The sequence below is a fragment of the Dromiciops gliroides genome, chromosome 4 (genome assembly GCF_019393635.1).
Source record: "Dromiciops gliroides isolate mDroGli1 chromosome 4, mDroGli1.pri, whole genome shotgun sequence".
NCBI classification, from domain to species: domain Eukaryota; kingdom Metazoa; phylum Chordata; class Mammalia; order Microbiotheria; family Microbiotheriidae; genus Dromiciops; species Dromiciops gliroides.
The window spans coordinates 359280355-359302042 of record NC_057864.1 but is presented as its reverse complement, the minus strand read 5'-3'; the positions used below and the strand labels follow the sequence as shown (position 1 = coordinate 359302042).

General features: G+C 37.4%; 1 protein-coding gene across 3 annotated transcripts in view; it reads right to left on the bottom strand.

The window, feature by feature from the left end:
- The window catches only part of TPD52L1 (TPD52 like 1), a 171053-nt gene that overhangs the window by 72419 nt on the left and 76946 nt on the right, over window positions 1-21688 (bottom strand). For all 3 annotated transcript variants that reach the window (XM_044004758.1, XM_044004759.1, XM_044004757.1), the window contains exon 2: window positions 11040-11155. In XM_044004758.1, the coding sequence (XP_043860693.1) occupies window positions 11040-11155 (116 nt within the window). The remainder of the gene's footprint in view (window positions 1-11039; window positions 11156-21688) is intronic.

Below are 21688 nucleotides of genomic sequence, written 5' to 3'. Positions count from 1 at the left end.
CTTGAGCCCACTCTGATGAGGTTAAGGTCTTTGAGCTAATTCGGTTTTCTAAATTTTTCTTCCTTCCTCCCTCCTCAACTCTCCCTATGAAATCAAGCAATTCAATACATGTCATACATGTGGTGTTATACAGAACATCTTCACCTTCCTCAAAAGTGTTTTGCTTTTTACATGTCCCTCCCCCAAACTTCCTTTCTCTCCTTCCCCTCTTCTCCCCCCCCCCAGCTCCTTCCCCTCCCCTCCATAAGCTTTTTTCTTGTTTCCTTCATGTGAACCACCTCTCCCCAGTCCACCTCTCCCCTTCCCCCTCCCCAGGTCTATTCCTCCTACCCCTCAACCCTATTTTGAAGATGTCATCATGGGTTAGTTAGGTGGCACAGTGGACAAAGCACCAGCCCTGGGCCCAGGAGGCCCAGAGCCCAAATCCAGCCTCAGACACTAGACAACCCACCCTGTTTGCTCCACAAAGAACAAGGATACACAAAAAATAAATGCTTTACAAATACCACCCCTTCATATTCAGTTCAGACCTATGTCCTCTGTGTATTCTTTACTGAAAAAGTTCTTGAGTTGGAAGTATTATTTTCTCATGTATGAATGTAAGCAGTTTAACCTTTTAATGTCCCTTGTGATTTCTTTTCCCTGTTTACCTTTTTATGATTTTCCAGGGTCTTGTATTTGAAAGTCAAATTTTCTATTCAGTTCAGGTCTTTTCATCACAAATGCCTGAAAGTCCTCTTTTTCATTGAAGTCCCATTTTTCCTCTGAAAGATTATACTCAGTTTTGCTGATATGTGATTCTTGGTTGTAATCTCAATTCCTTTGCCCTCTGCAATATCATATTCCATGCCCTTGATCTTTTTTTTTTTTTTTTGGGCGAGGCAATGGAGGTTTTGTGACTTGCCCAGGGTCACACAGCTAGTAAATGTCAAGTGTCTGAGGCCAGATTTGAATTCAGGTACTCCTAAATCCAGGGCCGGTGCTTTAACCACTGAACCACCTAGCTGCCCCCTCCCTTGATCTTTTAATGTAAAAGCTGCTAGATCTTGTGCTATCTTGACTAGGACTCCACAGTACTTGAATTCTTATTCAATAATAATTGCAGCTTGCAATATTTTCTCCTTGACCTGAGAGCTCTGGAATTTGGCTATAATATTCCTAGGAGTTTTCCTTTGGGGATCTCTCTCAGAAGGTGATCAGTGAATTCTTTCAATTTCTATTTTACCACTATGCTCTTCTTATTATAGCCAAAGAGTACATGGACTTTTGTAGCTGTCTTGTTATACTGCCAACTTTTACTGAGTTTGTGATCCACTGAAACCTCCTTAACTTTTTTTTTCAGCATAACTGTTGTCTATGTTTTCCCCATCCTATACTTATAAAGATAATTTTTTGTACCCAAGTGCAAGATACTGACTGACACTAAATATCATCTTATTAGATTCAGCCCAATCATCTAGCCTATCAAAATCCTTTTGCATCCCGACTCTCTCATCTAGGAAGAGAGTGTCTAGCTATCCCTTCTTGTGTTGTATCATCTGCAAATTTGTTGTGTATACTATATCTGTGCTTATGTCAAGGTCACTGATCAAAGTGTTAAACAGTTTAAAGCCTAAACTCAGATCCCTGGGAAACTCTGCTAGGCACCTGCTGCCATGATGACACTGAACTATTAACAACTTATTCTTTTAGTCTGGCCATTCCATTAGTTCTGAATCTGCTTGAATATATTATCATTTAATAGCATAAGGTAATTTATTAAAAGATTTGCTAAAATCTAAGGAAATTATCATCATAGTATTTCCTTTATTGACTAGTTCAGTTTAGTATCAGAGAACCTAGGTTCTTGGCTCTGAATGTACTACTGTTTGTGTATGACCTTGGCCAAGTCATTTCACTACTGTGAGACTGTTTCCTCATCTGTAAAATGCAAAGATTATACCAAATGATCTCTGAAATCTCTTCTGGATCTCAATTTGCTGAAGACTCTTCTATCCCTTTGCTTCCACTGTGAAATTCTAAGCATTCTGGTAATATATTAAGGATGAAACCTGCTCAGATACTTTAGTATAATGATTAGAAATTGGGGGCACCTAGGTGGCACAGTGGATAAAGCACCAGCCTTGGATTCAGGAGGACCTGAGTTCAAATCCAGCCTCAGACACTTGACACTTACTAGCTGTGTGACCCTGGGCAAGTCATTTAACCCCCATTGCCCCAGGAAAACAAACAAACAAACAAACAAGAAATCAATATACATTTATTCATTTTCCTCCCAGCTATAATCCTTTGGATTTCTCCATCATGCCCCCTCAACCTCTATCTTTTTTTTTGGGGGGGGGGTCTTTTTTTTTTTAAATTAATAAAGTATTTTTTTTTCCTGTTACATGTAAAGATAGTTCTCAACTTTTGTTTATACAAGCTTTCCAATTTCAGATTTTTCTCCCTCCCTCCCCCATCCCCTAGACAGCAGGTAATCTGATATAGGTTTTATATATATACACATAATAACATTAAACATATTTCTGCATTAGTCATGTTATAAGAGAAAAATCAGAGCAATGATGAAAACACTCAAAAATAGAAAAACATCAGCACCAAAACCAAAAGAAATAGTATGGTCCATTCAGCATCTATACTCCACAGTTCTTTTTTTTTTTTCCTGGATTTGGAGATCCTTTTCTATCATGAGTTCCCTGGAACTCTTCTGTACCATTGCATTGGTGAGAAGAATACAGTCCATCACAGTAGATCAACACACAATGTTGATGATACTGTGTACAATGTTCTCCTGGTTCTGCTCATCTCACTCATCATCAGCCCACGCAAGACCCTCCAGGTTTCTCTGAACTCCTCCTGCTCATTGTTTCTTACAGCACAATAGTATTCCATTGTATTCATATACCACAACTTGTCCAGCCATTCCCCAATTGATGGGCATCCCCTCAACTTCCAATTCCTTGCCACCACATAAAGAGCAGCTATAAATATTTTTGTACATGTGGGTCCCTTTCCCCTTTCCATGATCTCTTTGGGAAAAAGACCCAAAAGTGGTATTGCTGGTAAACCTCATTATCTTGCAAGATCATATCAGCCTTGGTGCTAACACTTCAAAAATCCTCTCTGACCCTGGGGCCCCTTGGATTGGAAGGTAAGAGTAAAGAGCTCCTTACAGAACCTCCACTTAAGAAAAGTGCTGAGGCCCACCTTCTCCACATTTCCCACCTAGCTGCACTCCTTCAGACCTCTCAATAAGGTCCCCTTTCTGGCTACTTTCCTTTCTCCTGACCTTCCTCTATGCTCCCCCCATTAGATGGTATGCTCCTTGATTGAAGGGGCTGTCTTTTTCACATCTGTATCCCCAGCCCTTAGAACAATGTCTGTTATATCATAGGGGCTTAATAATTGTTTATTTACTGGCTAAAAATCTAAATTTTTCTATGCAAAAAAAATATTAAAGAAATAACGAGTTGAAATATGTGCTATATATATATATATAGCACATATTGGCTATGGCTGAAGTAAAGACAAAAACTTTCCACTTCCTACCCCAAAATGACTCCCTTTACTTTATATTTAAATGTTTGTATACATGTTGTTTCCCCACCTCCCATGATAAAAGGCAAGTTCCCTGAGGCCAAGTATTAATTCATTTTTTTCTCTGCATCCCCAGATATATACTGAAGAAATGAATGGTTTCTAGATCCTATATGTAGTGTGATCTAAGTAGTAATGTGAAAAGTAGAAGCCTTTTCTTCAGTTTGTCTGTTAAACATGCAGTTTTTTTTCTGATCCTTCACTCAAATTCTTAGGTCCAGGCTACATTTTGTATATAAGGGTGATTCCATTGATTTACATGAGTCAGATATGTTCACTGTCAGTTATTTTTTCCAACGTAAATTTACACTAAACTATACATACTCCTTCCCTAGGCCCCGTTTGCACACAGTTGTCTGTCCTTCGTTTTCATGAGTTCTTTTTTTTTTTGCAGGGCAATGAGGGTTAAGTGACTTGCCCAAGGTCACACAGAAGCTAATAAGTACCAAGTGTCTGAGTCCAGATTTGAACTCAGATCCTCCTGACTCCAGGGCTGGTGCTTTATCCACTGTGCCACCTAGCTGCCCCTGTCCTTCATTTTCAAAGAGGACCAATAACATCAACAGGTAATATTTTGACTTGTGTGTGAACTGGATTTAAGTGTGGCAGAGTTGCACAAAGTTATCAACCTCACTCTCTCTTCCAGAGTCATCAGAGTCCAGTGGGCAAGACAAAACTCAGAATGACTGGCAATGGCCCAGAATGCAATGGATGACTTTGGCATCTTTGACGTCTAACCAAGCTCTATGCACCCCATAGTGCCTGCCTTAGCCATCTTCATGGCCATTTGAATAAATTGTTCTCATCCAACCATTCCACTGGGGAAAGTCTTCACATACCTCCAAGGGGTAGCCATCCCTGTACTTCCCTGACAGGTTTGAAGAATGTCAGTTACCCTCAACTTGGTTTAGCTCATCTGAAGAGACAGTTTTACTGGAGTGTGGATGATGTGCATGCTACAGCTTCTTGGAGCCACAAGTGAGAGATGAGTGACAGGAAGATGAGCAGTCCTGAAAAGGGCTTGGCAAACCCTCACACCAGAGATATTAGTCCAAGAGACAGTGTGTATCAGTGAAAAAAGCTAAGCACTCTGAAGTCAGAGGACCTGGGCCCTAACACCAGCTCTTCCACTTAGTAACTGACAAAGTGAAATTGCTCAAAGAAATGCACACAGTAGCATGTAAGTAGAAAATGAATGGCTAGGGCATAGTGAAGTCTGTAGCTATGACACATTTTTTTTCCCTCTGCAAATATATATTCTTATTAGGAGCTTTAAATAGGCTGAAAAGGAACTAACTCCAAAAGGTCATATATTTATCCCTCTCATGAAGTCATGATGACATTATTATGAAAATATCTACTCTGTTAAGAGCAGTTAATGCATTCTGTATAGTCATGTTAGAGTTTGCTTAGACTCAAGAGGTAAATAAGAAGATTTGTTACTAAGGATTCACTATATGTAAAATCACAACTGTCATCCATTTTGCTAAATAATGAAATAACACTCCTTTAAAAAAAAAGTTTTGGGGCAGCTAGGTGGCGCAGTGGATAGAGCACTGGCCCTGGAGTCAGGAGTACCTGAGTTTAAATCTGGCCTCAGACACTTGACACTTACTAGCTGTGTGACCCTGGGCAAGTCACTTAACCCTAAGTGCCTCACTAAAAAAAAAAAAAGTTTTTAAAACAATAAACATGAAAGTCCTTTAAAATTGTTCTGTTCTATTCATTTCAATTCAACAAACATTTATTAAGTGCTTACTTAGTTCTCCGTGTTAGAAGACAAAAGTCTACATTTCTAGGAAACCAGAAGAAGCTAATTTACCTAGAGAGGCAGAGGCTCTGAGTGAGCAACGGGCACTGGGAAGATCTACTTCATATATAAGAAAGTATCTATTAAGTGCCTACTATGAGCCAGACACTGTGCTGATCACTAGAGATAAAACAGAAAAGCAAGATGGCCCCTATTCTCAAAAAATATTATAATTTACCATAACAGGGGTCATTAACTTTTTTTTTTTATTGTGAGGCAACTGGGGTTAAGTGACTTGCCCAGGGTCACACACCTAGTAAGTGTTAAGTGTCTGAAGCTGGATTTGAACTCAGGTCCTCTTGACTCCAGGGCCGGTGCTTTATCCACTGCGCCACCCAGCTGCCCCTGGACATTAACTTTTTCTTGTCTTGGACCCCTTCAGCAATCCAGTGCCCTTCTCAGAAAAAAAATTTTTTTTTAATTTTTTTCCCTAAGAACTCATTTTTTAAATAATAAACATTTTTATTTATACTTTTGGGTTCCAATTTTTATCCTTCTTTCCCTCCCTCCCCTCTCCCCTCCCTGTGGTGGCAAACAATCATATATGAGTTATACATGTATGATTATGTAAAACATTACCGTATTTGTCATTTTGTACAAGGAAACATTATTAAAAGAAAAAAATGAAAGAGTGGAAAATAGCATGCTTCAGTCTGTTCCATCAATATCAGTTCTTTCTTTGGAAGTAGATAGTATGTTTCATCAATAGTCCTTTGGGATTGATTGTCTTGGCTCATTTTATTGTTGTGAATAGTCAAGTCATTCACAGTTCTTCATCAAACAATATTGCTGCCTCTGTGTACAGTGTCTCTGTGTACAATGTTTTAAATAACAGAAATGCTACATATTTCTGGGGTCTAGAACACATTTTTTCTTGTTGTTGAAAGAGGTTCATGAATTATTATAAATATGTGGGGTTTGTCCTTATCTAAATTTAAGACTCTCTAAAATCTATCCCTAAAGGTCAATAGGTCCCAAGTTAACAAAGCCCCATACTAGACAGAAAACATTTATATGAGGGAGTAGAAACCCATGAATAGAGCTTTGGAACAGGACAATTATGGAAAAGTAGATTATCCTTCAAGTATCAATAGCAACACTGATTTGATTATTGCTCCCTAAACAAGAGTTGACAAACTACCTAGCATATTCCCAATTGGCCCAAGTGGATAGCTGTATGGGATGAAGTATGGTCTAGGGAAGGTTCAACACAGAAGGGTGATATAAAGACTGACTCACTCTTCAATCCTTGTTTAACATACTTCCCAAACACTTTCAACTAATTACTGACATATTTGAGTTAGCAAGTTCCCCTTTGAAGGAAGCAAACAATCACTGAAAGGATTAAGCCTATGTAACAGTCACAATTTACTAAAAATTATTTTACAACCCGATTTCCTTAGACTTGAGATCACACCAGCCTAGGGATTTTGATTCCAGATGTAGTAGGGTGTTTTGCATAGTCAGAAGACATTTATAAGATTCTGGGTGCTTGGAAGATAGAACATATTATATACTGGGAGGTAGGAAGAGGTCATAGATATTAAAGAGAGAAGGCACAAAAGACAAACTTCACCTACTTTGCAGTTCTACCCAGAGACAACAAGGGCCCTTCAGAGGAAAATGATGGGTAGTAACATAGAAGACATGGATAGCATGGATCTCAAACTTTCATTCTTTTTTTCTTTTACATTATTTATTTTTTACATTCATCATTTTTAGATTTTGAGTTCCAAATTCTCTTCCTCTTTCCCCTAGCAATATGATGTCAATTATACATGTTAAGTAAGACAAAACATATTCCTATATTAGCCATGTTACAAAAAACAAGAAACATAAGGAAAATGAAAAAATTATGCTTCAATCTGAACTCAAACTTCATCAGTTATCTCTTTGGAGATGGACGGTGTTTTTTTATCATAAGTCCTTTGGAATTATCTTAAATCACTGCTTTGATTAGAGTAGCTAAATCTTTCACATTTGAACATCGTAACACTATTGCTAATACTGTGTACAATGTTCTTCTGGTTCTGCTCACTTCATTTTGCATCAGTTCATGTAAGTCTTCCCATGTTTTTCTGAAAATATCTTCCTCATCATTTCTTATAGCACTATATTATTTCATCACAATCATATGCAACAACTTGTTAAGCCATTCCCCAATGGATTCCCCCAATTTCCAATTCTTTGTCAACTCAAAAAGAACCGCCATAAATATTTTTGTAGGTCTGAAACTTTCAAGTCATAAATACAAAAACTCTCTCCCTCTTGTGCCATCGCCTATTCTGAATCAATATTGGGTGGACAGATGTGATGACTGTGGTAAAAAGTTTTAACAGTCAGTTAGATAATGGAGAGATGCCAGTTTTTTTTAGAGTTCAGAGGAAATAGGCAGTTCCCATTTGTACATCCCACTGATCAGTTAAATGCTTTGGGACTCAGTCTTCGTAAAGTATCAGGAGATGGAAATTGCCTTTTAGGGCTTTAGCTGATAACCATAGACAAGAGTTTGAGTCTTTTAGAGTAAATGACTCCCCTTTTGAAGAATATGTGATGAATTAAAGAAATTTGGAAAGTGGGAAGGAAATGATACAATTGTAGCGTTTGCTAAGCAGCATCAGCTGAATGTGGTAGTTCATCAGTTAAATCAGCCCTTATTGAAAATCAGTGGCACAGACAAAACTGATGCTAGAGAACTCCACATTTTCTACCATAAAGAACACTATGACAGCATTAGAAAGATCAATGACAATTCAGAAACCCCTGCCACTTTGGGGAACCAGTTAAAACAATGTGGCATACCCCAAATTCTAGCAGCTTAAATACCTTAAAATTTAACAAGCATTTCCTTCTACAGGCAAAGCACTGAAGCACATGGCCTAGTTTTCTGGCCCACCTCAATTTCCCCCATCCTTTCCCTACCCTATACCTATTTTTTTTTAATTCTTTTTGTTTTTGTTTTGTTTTGACTTTTGAAAGGCACTGAAAAGACCTGGAATTCACCACACCTTTAAGTTCTTTAAGAGCACAAAAGGGTGCTTAGTGAATCTTTTGCTTTTTATTTTTTATTTTGCTTTGGTTTTTTTTTTTACTTTTGTTTCTTTTGCTTTTCTTTAAAACCTGATTTTGTAAACTAAGTGACTTTTCAAAGACATTTTAAATATATGATGTGGGTGAGGCCATCGGGCCTCAGAAGCTACCAGAATTTTTTTTTTACTCTTTCTTTTTGAGAGAGGGTTACTGAACCCTATTGCTTGATACCTCACTGAAAACATTGAATATTGAATCTTGCTAATTGAAGTCTTATTTCTTTTTGATGAATTAATCACCACTTTAAGTATCTGCTACTATTATACTAGAGAATTCATGTATAAGATGATTGTGGTCTACTTGCTAAAGAAGATTATGTAACAATGTCTAATATAATCAGCTATTTACATTCGTTTATTATTTATATGTCATTATACTCTGGGTACGGTTTGGCATTATTGTATATATCACTGATATGTTCTCAGTTATGCAGCATAGCACGCATTTTTACCATCATACTGTCTTTGGTGAAATTAATATGAGATTTTGGAAGTATGGAAACTTATCATTTCAGAGACTAACTTGCTGTGAACTTTGATGCAGGCCCTGGAGAGAATATATGTGCAACAAAAGGAGAGACAGGTATACGTAAGTCCATGGTTTGCTTATGATGGTGACTATGTAGAGCACAATTACTAGGCACAGTCCAGTATTCATCCTTTCTCCCTCCTAATTTAACTGAACTTATTTATCTTTTTATCTCACTCAGTTGAACTCACCTGTGGCCTAGCACAATCACTGGCTGTCTCGGAACCATGAGATATGGTATGATAACCTTTCCATAACATTTTCAGGTGTCATGAACACATACTAAATTTGGCTTTGATACAGACACATGGTGGTAAAAAGTGTTACAGATTGCATAACTACCTCAACGCTCTATTAGAAGTCTAAGGATATAAAGGAGGGAATGTAATGGAATTTATTAATTTGATCATTGACAATGCTATGCTAAGGTTTAGTAAAAATACAGCAATTCAAACAGTTAAAGAAGAGAATCCAGCTTTCCAGACCAGAGTCCAGAATCCAGTTTTTCCAGACCAGAATCCAGACCAGAGTCCAGAATCCAGTTTTCCAGACCAGAATCCAGTTTCCTCCTGATGACATCTTACCACTTCAAGAAGACAAGAGAACTCAAAGACTTTATATGTTTTGTTAGTTTTTACTATCTCCTTTCTGCTATAATATACACTATCTGTAACATGTACTCTCTGCAGAGGCTCTCCCTTTGCAAGACTAATGTCAAAGCGTCGGTTCATGAGGACAAAAAAAAAAAAAATCGCCCCCTCTGGACAAAACTTTCCTCTCTTCCTTTTCTATATTGTTGTTCACATATTATTAGTTAGCAATAGTAGTTATATTCTTTTTACTGTTCCATCAAGGAAATATTTTGTTTCTTGAGGAACAAAAAGGGGGGAATGTGGTAAAAAGTTTTAACAGTCTGTTAGATAATGGAGAGACGCCAGTTTTTTTTAGGACCACCCTTTTGGGGAGGAGACCAACAGCATGAGCTACGCACACCACTCCGCCTGCGACGCACACCAGATTGCCTGCTGAGCACTCGACTTCCGGGGTGCGAGCTTAAAAGGCAAGGAGAGAACGGAAGTGGGGCTTTTTCCCTGCTCCGCTGGTCTCCTGGCTGCGCTGCACAGACAGATGCTGACTGGAGTTCGACTCGGCCCAGCTCTCGGTTAACAGCACGCGCTTGACTCGGTCTCTCTCTCTCTCCCCCCCCAAAGGTGGCCTTGGGTTTTGGTGAGTTTTATACAGAATATAGACTAAGCCTAGACTTAAGACGATTTGTATTGTATTTCTATTTTCCTATCCTTCTAATCAACATCACTTTGTGACTACCATACAATAAAAGCTCTAACTAGAAAACCAGAAGCTTCTTCCATTTACTAGTCTGGGAGATAAATTAAGGGAAAGGTTAAGTAGGGGAGATTTATGATCTAATATCCAATTTTAAATCTCACATGACTTAACATTTTAAATATGTCCATGAACTTTAAGTATATTCAAGAACTTTGTTCTCTACTAGGGCCTTTTAATTACTATTAATTCCCTTTGGAATTGCATCTCTTGAATTTTAGTTGTCTCGAAGAAAGGGCATAACTTGTTATTCTGCTGTTTCAAGAAAATAATACTCTCCAAATACTCTAAGCAATAGCTTACTAAAACAAGGACTATTTTTTTAAAGGATAGTGAGCACCAATGCCAGAAGTCATAATCCTGAATGAATTCTATAGTCCTTTTAGTGATTCATTATTCCCTAGTAAATAAATGGTACAAATTTACAACTAATTACCATTATTTGCTAAAACAGTCCAACCATTCATTTTACCTCTGTAGTCAACCTGACAATGGACAATCAGTGCTGAAAATTAATCTAGCAAAATGACTCATTTTACAGTATACTAGCCTATAAAATTGTATTAAGTGAAGGACAAAATAATTATAGTGTGTGAGCTTCATTGTACTAATAATAACTCACAAGTTCTAGAGATAGAAATATGAACAGTGAGGGGATGACTGAGCTTACCTTAACTAGTTCAGTCTTCAACTCTTCTCTTTCTTCTTCAGATATCATACTACTGAGGTCAATATGAGAGATTGTTTCTTCATCAGGTTCATGCAGTGGATCAGTCTCCAACAAACCTTGAAGAATGAAGATAAAAGAGGATCAATTAAGATAAGAGTTTTTTCTTTCTTTCTTTCTTAAGAAAAAAAATTGATTTGTAAAACCAAAGCAAAGTAGGAAAGTTGACTATTATCCAGTTAATAATCCAAGGTCATGTTCAAGGGTTGAAACAACAATTCCTTTAATAAAAACATATACAATCCCACTCACCCACCTAAAGTAAAAGCAGTTCCCAAGGTAGTTAAAAAACAAAAATAAAATCAAGTAAAATATGCCAGAGCCAGGGAATTAAAAGCAGTTGATAAGGAGGGTCTCCCCAGAGTCTCAGAATCTCCCTACTTAAGTGCTAAAACCTGTTTTGATAGTTTTCTTTTCCAAAGGACCAACAGCTGGGTCTCAAATCAACACACTTAAGTACAAAGTTAACTGACTCAGATCCATTCCATGACTTCTTCACTCACAACAGCCTCTTCTGGTTTCATGGGAATAGGGGGTTAACTCAAATCTCCCCAGTTCTACCAGTCCCTTGGCCCATAACACAGGTCTATCTATGTACAGTTGACATAACAAGACTATTTGGCTTAGCTCTGATTCCATTATTTGTTGATGGTGTCTGATCTGTAGCAAGACCATAAAGACTTAGTACCTCCATCACGTTATTAGCATTAACAAAGCAATCTGCTATCTCATCAATATATGTTGATTATCCAGGCTTAATCTCTCTCTTCTGAGCTGCAGTGATGCACCACCCACAGTCTGCTGGACAACAACCACTGGATATCCTATAGGTATATCAAATTCATTGTGTCCCTCAAAACTCATCACTTATCCTAACCACTATTTCTATTGAAATCAGCATTTCCAGTCAACCAGGTTCACAAGCTCAGGGTCATCCCAACCTAAACTAAACTGTTCACCCTTCATATCCAATCAATTACCAATTCTTCTTGCTTTTACTCCCACAACATCTGTTCCCTCCTCTGTATTCCCATGGTCACTGCTCTAGTAATGCCTTCACACTCTCAGGTGAAACCTCTGCAGTATCCTCCTAGCCAGCATCCCTAGGTCAAGTCCCTATCATCTACACACCATTGTCCACACAGATGCCAAAGTGGTATTCCTAAAGCACAAAGCTGACCAAGGCATTTCACTGATCAAGGACCTTCTTTGGCTTCCTATTACCTCTAGGACAAAATATAACCTCCTTTGCTTGGTTTTAAAGCCCTTCACACAACTTGGCTCCTATTATTCTCCCTCACTGACTCTGTATTCCTAGCAAACTGATCTGTTTGCTGTTCCAAGAATGTTCTCATTTCCCTAATGTTGTACTCCAGTCTGACATAGCAACATAAGAACACTGTTAATGTTTAATCAAGACAGATCTAAATGCCCAACCTTACATTTTGTTTTGACTATAGAGTTCCAGCCATTTTAGTAAATAACAATTAGTTTGGGATATAGACTAGACACCTGTAATTTCACTGGTATAAGGAATTACTCCTATCAATACAATAAATTGGCACCTTTTCTGAAACTTACAGACATAGAGTTGCCTAGAGCAGTCAAATATGCAAGCATCATGGAGCCCACAACAGTCCTCAGCTGTCTGAACCAGATTAAAATGTAATTAGGAAATTGTTTTAACAAAATAAACAATAATACAATACAACATAATGTTAATATGTGATTTCCTAAGTCAATATGAGGCCTGCAGAGATTTGTTTCTATTTGAGCTTGACACCACTGACCTAGAGCACTTAGAAGGTAAGGACTTGCTCAGTCAAGACAGCCAGTTTTAAGTCATGGGGCAGAACTTGAACTCAAGTCTTCCTGGCTTCAAATCCAACTCTAACCTACCACATCATAGTACCTTTCAAAACAATTAGTTACTCTGCTTAAAATGGTGAAGACATTACAAAATATCTAGGCATTCAGTTTCTTCTTTCAATAATGGGAGAAAAATAAATAAACCTTTTGACAAAAGAAAATTCACAAGTAGGAAATGGCTAATGAACTTAGTCAATAGAATCCTTCCCACAGCTACCTAGAGGCAGTTAGGTAATAAAGTACATGGAGTGCTGGACCTAGAGTAGGGAAGACCTGAATTAGAATCCAGCCTAGGACACTTACTAGCTATGTTACTGTAGGCAAACCACAACTTCTATTTGTCTCACTTTTGACTGTAAAATGGAGTTAACATCATCGACCTCACAGAGCTGTTGTAAGGGTCAAATAAAATAATATTTATAAAGTGCTTAGCATAGTGCCTGGCATATAATAGTAGCTATAAAATGCTTATTCCCCTCCCTTTCCCCTTACCCCATATAAAAAAAGGCTGAGTATACATTAGAGTAGAAATATAGAACTTTTCTGAGAAAAAGAAGGGGCCTTTGTGAAATAGACATTCCTTACTCATCTCTTTCCTTACCTCTATCTCTCATCCCACTCCTCACTGACATCACAGATCCCTTAAAGTCTTTACCATTTGGAATCACACTGAACAGAGCTAGTTCAGCCCTAGTGTTAAGACAAGTGTTATTTATCTATATCTGAATTTAAATTAAATAAAATTTTAAATTCTAATTTACAGAATAAAACAAACATTTCTTTAACACAATAATTTAAAAATACAATAGTACATGAAATGGCTAATCTATTATGTACAACCTACTGTTCCTTTTAAATATATAATAAAGTTATCATGGATTTTTCCCCCCTTTTTCCCCCTTCCCTTCCCCCTGCCATCACTAAGATGGCTAACATTAGACACAAATATGTGTGTGTGTATGTGTGTGTGTGTGTATATACATACATATATATGTAAAATCATTCTATATATACTTCAATTTATCAGTTCTTTCTCTGGATGCTGATAGTGTCTGCCTTGAGATGTCTTTTGTAGTTAATTTGGGTATTTATAATAGTAGAAATGAATTATTCACTCAAAGTTGTTTTTTGTTTTTTAATGAGGCAATTGGGGTTAAGTGATTGCCCAGGGTCACACAGCTAGTAAGTGTTAAGTGTCTGAGGCCGCATTTGAACTCAGGTCCTCCTGACTCCAGGGCCGGTGCTCTATCCACTGTGCCACCCAGCTGCCCCCAAAGTTGTTCTTAAAACAATATTGCTTTCACTGTATACAACATTCTCTTGGTTCTGCTCATTTCATTCTTCATTATTTCGTGCAAGTGTATCCATGTTTTTCTAGGATTATCGAGTGCATCATTTCTCATAGCACAGTAGTATTCTATCACAATCATATACTACAACTTGTTCGGGTATTCCCCGACTGACATTCATCTCTGCAATTTCCACTTCTTTGCCATCACAAAGAGAGCTGCTATAAATATTTTAGAACTATAGGTTCTTTTCTTTTTTCCCTAATCATCTTTGGAAACAGACCTAGTAGTGCTATTGCTGGGTCAGAGGGTATAGGCAGTTTAATAATTCTTTGGGCATAATTCTAGATTACTTTCCAAAAATGTTGGATCAATTCACAATTTCATTAACAATACAGTATTCCATTTTTTCCACACCCTTTCAACATTTGTTGCTTTCCCCTTCAATCATTTGAGCCAATCTTATATGTATAAAATGATATTTCAAGGTTGTTTTAATTTGTATTTCTCTAACCAATAACAAGTTAGAGCATTTTTAATAAGATTATAAATTGTCTTAATTTCTTCACTGGAAAACTGCCTATTCATATCCTTTGACCATTTATCAAATGGAGAACAACCTATATTCTTATAAATTTGACAAAATTACTTATATATTTGAAATAAGAAACCTTTATTTGATAAACTGTTCATAAACATCCCCCCCCCCGCCATTTTCTTCTTTCTTTCCAAACTTGGTTAATTTGTTTTATTTGTACAAAACCTTTTAAATTTAATGTAATCAAAATGATCAATTTCATATCTCACTCTGCTCTCACTATTTCTTGTTTATTCAAAAACTGTTTACCTATCCATAAGTCTGATAAGTAATAAGTTCCAAGTTCTTCAGATTTTCTTGTAATATATCTCTTTATATCTAGCTCATGTATCCCTTTTGACCTTATCTTGGCAAACAGTGTAAAATATTGGTCTATGCCCAATTTCTGCCAGACTGCTTTCCAATTTTCCCAACAATTTTTACCAAATAATGAATTCTTATTTGAAAACCTTAAGTCTTTACACTTATCAAATACAAGGTTACTATAATTATTTGCTACTGTAAATTGTATATCTATTCTGTTCCACTGATCTACCTTTCTATTTCTTAGCCAGTACAGGTAGTTTTGGTAATTACTGCCTTTAATTTAGTTTAAGATCTGGTACTGCTAGGGGGCAGCTAGGTGGCACAGTGGATAAAGCCCCACCCTGGATTGAGGAGGCCTGAGTTCAAATCTGGCCTCAGACACTGGACACCTACTAGCTATGTGATCCTGGGCAAGTCACTTAACCCTCATTGCTCTGCAAAAACAAAACAAACAAATAAACAAACAAAAAAACCCAAGATCTGGTAATGTTAAACCTCCTTCCTTTACATTTTTTTCATTAGTTCTTTTGATATTCTTGACCTTTTGTTCTTCCCAAATGAATTTTATTATGTTTTCTACTTCAATAAAATAATTTTTGGTAAAATTGTCATTTTTATTATATTGGTCCTGCCACCTCTGAACAATTAGTATTTCTCCAATTATTTAAATCTGCTTTTATTTCCATAAAATTTTGGGGGGTGATTTTGTTTGTATAGTTCCTGCATTTGTTTTGGCAGCTATACTCCCAGATATTTTATACTATCCAGAATTATCTTGAATGGGGTCTTTTACTATTTCTCCTTGCAGGGGTTTGTTTGTTATATATAGAAATGTTGATGATTTATGTGGATTTACTTCATATCCTGCTACTTGCTAAAATCATTGTTTCAACTAACTTTTTATTTGAGTCTTTGGGATTTTCTGAGTATATCATCATATTATCTGCAAAAAGAAATAATTTTATTACTTCATTCCCTAGTATGATTCCTTCTATTTCTTTTCCCCCTCATTGCTATTTCTAGAATTTCCAATGCAATATTGAATATTGGTGCCAATGGGCATCCTTGTTTCACACCTGATCTTACTGGGAAGGCTTCTAGCTTATCCCCATTATTAATAATGTTTGCTGATGGTTTTAGATAATTGCCTTTTTATTAATTTAAGGAAAAATCCTTTTATACCTATACTTTCAAGAGGTTTTTAATAGAAATGAACCTTATATTTTATCAAAAGCTTTTTCTGCATACATTGATATAATCATGATTTTAAAAACTTTTATTACTTATATAATCAATTATATTAATAGTTTTCCTTATATTAAACAATCATTGCATTCTTGATTTAACTCCCACTTGGTCATAATGTATACTCTTTGCAATGTATTGTTGTAATCTTTTGGTTATTATTTTATTTAGGATTTTTTTTTCTTATTGCCTGCAATATTTTCTCCTTTACTTGGGAACTTTGAAACTTAGCCATTATATTCCTCTAAGTTTTCCTCCTGGGATCTCTTTCAGGTGGTAAGCAGATTTTTTTCCCCTATTTTTTTTCTATTTCTAGTTTCCCCTCTTGTTCTAGAACTTCAGGGCAATTTCCTTTAATAATTTCTTGTAATACTGTATCAAGATTATTTTTTTTTATCATAACTCAGGTACTTCAACAATTCTTATATTGTTTCTCCTCTGTTCTCTAGATGAGTTGTTTTTCTTTTTTAAATAGGAAGTAGTTTTTTATCATAAAAGTATCTTATTTTCTAGTTACATGTAGAGATAGTTTTCAACATTTGCTTTTATAAGATTTCTAGTTCCAAATTTTTCTCTCCCTCTTCCTTCCCCATCAGTTGTTTTTCTAATGAGATGTTTCAGCCTTTCTTCTATTTTTTCTAGTTTTATTATTTCTTGATGTCTTATAATATCATTCAATTACTCATGTCCAATTGTAGTTTTCAAGGAGTTATTTTCTTCCCTAAGATTTTGGACCTCTATTTGCAATTGGTTAAACTTTCTTTTCATAATTTTCTTGGATTGTTAATTTGTCCTAGATATCTATTATTTGATTTTTAATTCCTTTTTAAGGTCTTCCAATAACTATTTTTGGGTTTATGACCATTTGACATTACTCTTTGAGGTAGGAGTGGTCTTTTTAAACTCACTATCTTTCTCTGAATATGAACCCAGATCTTCTTTTACACAATAGTAGCTATCTATGGTCTGGCTCTTTTTCCTTTGCTTACTCATTTTATTTTATTTTAATTTCTTTTAAGCAGCTTATTATTGTAATCAGGTGTTAATTCTGAGTTGTTGGTGTGAGAAAATAATGGATTTTTGGGATGCCCAGAGACCCCTTCTTGAGGAGATTATATTAAGATTGACTGGGGGGCAGCTAGGTGGCACAGTGGATAAAGCACCAGCCCTGGATTCAGGAGGACCTGAGTTCAAATCTGACCTCAGACACTTGACACTTACTAGCTGTGTGAGCCTGGGCAAGTCACTTAACCCTCATTGCCCTGCCAAAAACAAAACAACAAAGATTGACTGGATTGACTGCTGATTGGCTCACTTGGAGTTAATTTGATTGGAACCACAGCTACCTGAAGGCCTGGCCCTCAGGGGGTGTGTTCTCTGAACTCTGGCCTTAGCACATTCTGATCATGAACCGCCCTCAAGTCCAGTGAACCAATGGATTTGAGTGAAGCTGGCCAATTAGCTTGGAGCAGTGTGTAGGGACCACCTTTCCTCCAAAACCACAGGAAGCTTCCGCTCACAGAGGGATAGGAACTTCCTCTTTTTGGCCTGAGACTCTAGGCAGTAGCACCTTTTTCTCTCTCCTCTAACCTAGCTAGGCTTTCCTAACTTTCTGAGCCATGTGCTATCTCTCTTTACTAATATCTAATATATTTTAATAAATGCTTAATACCCAAAGACTGGTGCTAAAGCTTCTAATTTATAAAATGCAATATATTAGAAACCCCAGCTAATTTTCCCTAAACTTGGGACAGAAATAAGGTAGTCACACATAGTTTTACTTGCCACATCAGTAATGGTGTCCCAGGCCTCAGCTCCTCCTTACTGTTATTTTTAAAATTCTATCTGGGGGCTCAACCTCGGGTACTCCTCTCCTCCCTCCCCTAAGCCACAGTTAGGGCCCCCAGACATGCTGTTCCAAAAATGCTTCTGCTCCCTGTGGAACTGGTACTGAATGCATTGGGGTATGGTCCCTCTTCCTGGCCTACAGCCACAGCCAGCAGCATCATGGCTTCTAGAAATAGCAGGGTCTCCCAATCTTCCCCCACTAAGCTATCTCCTGCCAGATGAAAGTGTGTGAGATGAAAGTTACCAAGGCTTTGATTTTCTGAGGCTTAGTCTGCTTCCCAATGGAGTTCCCCTCTCTATTTGTTTATTCAGGGGAGTCAGCCTGGAGGTGTTTATACTTTACTCAGGCCAAACCTCAATCCCCAGAGGTCCTATAATTTCTGAGGTCTTCTCAAGTTATCTTAGGAGGACAAATGCTTTACCTCTTTATTTTTTCTGCTCTACATTCATTTCGTGGTGATAATCTGTTTGTGGAGAAAATTTGGAGAGCCTGCCATCTTCTAAGAATGCCCCTCTAAATAAAATTTCTTTGACTTATTTTCATTCTCATGCTTAACTTTTCATGGTTGTTAATTTATCTGTCAGGCAGTTAGATATAATGGCATCACATAAACATGGACACAGAAAAAAATCAATCACTTGTTTGTGCCACAACTTGATAGGTTCACTTTGCAAAGGTAGAGGGAAATAGATCAAAATACCAAGTAGAAGACAATGTATAGTTAAGGCAGTGGGGGTAGAAAGCAAGAGAAAAAATGATAAGCTAATAAAACAGAGTCAGAACCTTAAAACAGACTAACTGGAAAAGGTAAAAAAGGGATGAATGAATATAGGTCATGCTAGTGAATATGTAAATGATTAGTTACCTCGTTACTATGGAGATAGATATCAAAGGAAATAAAAATAGGTTTGATAAAAAGAAGCATCAGGAAGCAAATCAACTGTACAATATTGAACAGCTTCAAATATGTCATGGGTCAATTGTTTGAGAAGTTGTTCTCCACTGGGTATGTCCAAAGTGTTTCCATCATATAGTAATATTTTATTGCTCACTGAAAAATCTTGATATTCTTTTGACTAAATGTCTATAACAACTAACCATTTGTAGTTACTGTGGCTTATTTACTCCCTAAACAGTGGACATAACTGTTGGGTTGAGAGAAAAATCCCATGTACAGCAAAAAGATTTTTAAAAAAGTTATCTAAAATAAGTTTATCTATTTACACAGCTGGGTCTTAAGAAAACTTGGTAAGTGGGTGAAAGGTTTATCAGGCATTTGCATCGTTCATTTCGGTCCTCATCCTGGCATCCTAAGCATTTATTGTTCTCATGATGTCCATAGTAAGGAGCATCAGGTTTTGGTCCTCCATCTCCTTCAAATGATCCATCCTATTCTCTTGAGATCAATGGTTAATAACTAGCAAGCATGAATAAAAAGTCTAATAAGTAACAAATCTGTCAATGAATGCTAATAGCATATGTGTTAATCATCGTATGTTACCTGTATATGTCTTATTTAGAAAGTTTTGCAACCTGCTCACATACACTATGAACCTTTCTACTGGGTGATTCTTATCTTCTACTCTTTTTTTTTTTTTTTTTAGTGAGGCAATTGGGGTTAAGTGACTTGCCCAGGGTCACACAGCTAATAAGTGTCAAGTGTCTGAGGCTGGATTTGAACTCAGGTACTCCTGAATCCAGGGCCGGTGCTCTGTCCACTGCGCCATCTAGCTGCCCCCCTGACAACTTTTTAAAGAAAGTTAACTATCTTTATCAGAGGTGGAGACTTCAAGGAATTGTTTAGTTCACCTAGCTGCCCCTATCTTCTACTCTTAAGAGACTGTGGGGAGGGGGCAGCTAGGTGGTGCAGTGGATAAAGCACCGGCCCTGGATTCAGGAGTACCTGAGTTCAAATCCAGCCTCAGACACTTGACACTTACTAGCTGTGTGACCCTGGGCAAGTCACTTAACCCCCATTGCCCTGCAAAAAATTAAAAAATAATAAATAAAATAAATAAAAATTTAAAAATTTAAAAAAGAGACTGTGGGGAGCAGCTAGGTGGTGCAGTGGATAAAGCATCAGCCCTGGATTCAGGAGGACCTGAGTTCAAATCTGGCCTCAGACACTTGATACTTACTAGCTGTATGACTTTGGGCAAGTCACTTAACCCTCACTGCCCCGCCCCCCCCCCAAAAAATAAAACAACAGACTGTGGTATCTCATGACTATACATAGGAAGAATACTGGTATTAAAAAGATAAGGTTTTATTTAAGGCTGAAGCTAGGAGTTATTAAAAGAACTGCAATTTTATTTTTAGAACAATGCAATTTCTAGCCCACTTTCCTTTTCCCTGTTTAGTTGTGGAATCATCTCATTGTCCATTTTCAGTGTTTATCCAGGTCATGTATATTAATGAGCCAACATTATGGACTAACTATCCCAATTTGGCAATAGGCTTTCTTTATCCATTTGGTTTTTCCCATAGACCTCTGACTTTCAAAGCCTATATACCCTAGTTTCCTTCCTACCTTTCCAGTCCTCTTACTCCTTCCAGTCCTCTCTTCTCATCTCTCCCCCCACCCCGCCCAGTTTGTGATTCAATGACACTGGCCTCCTTCCTCACACAAGACACTCTTCATGCATTTGTACTGGCTGTTCCCCATGTCTGGAATCTTCTCCCTCCTCATTTGCATCTCCTGGCCTCTCTAACTTCCCTTTTTTTGGTTTTTTTAACAAGGCAATTAGGGTTAAGTGACTTGCCAAGGATCACACAGCTAGTAAGTGTTAAGTGTCTGAGGCCGGATTTGAACTCAGGTCCTCCTGAATCCAGGGCAGGTGCTCTATCCACTGTGCCACCTAGCTGCCCCTCTAACTTCCTTTTAAGTCCCATCTGAAATCATACTTTAAATAAGAAAGCTTTCCTGATACCCCTTAATGTTAATGCCTTCTCTATCGATCATCTTCAATTTACCTTGTATATATCTTGTTTGTACATAGCTGTTTGCCTTGTGCTGTCTCTCTTAGACTGTGAACTACTAGAGAAGTGCCTTCCTTTTCTTTGGGCAGGGGGGACTTTCTTTGTATCTCCAGTATTTAGCACAGTACCTGGTACACAGGAGGTACTTAATAAATGCTAGCTGACCAACTGTGTAGATAGGCTAACTTCTTCAAAGTGATTATGGATTTCATTTAGGAGGTTCTGTAATGTGCCAAGCTTGTTGCAATTAGCATAATGAAATATGCAAATAGTAGCATCTGGGAAGAAGGCCAAGACAGCATCAACAGAATAATGGGGCTATGTGTTCATTTCATAGAATGTAACTGCCCTGGAAGGCCTGGGATAGTCCATTGTATCTTTGTGTACCCAGTACCTAACACAAGGAAAAGCACAGAGTGGGTGCTTAGCTTGTGGAACTGGATAATGATGACTATGT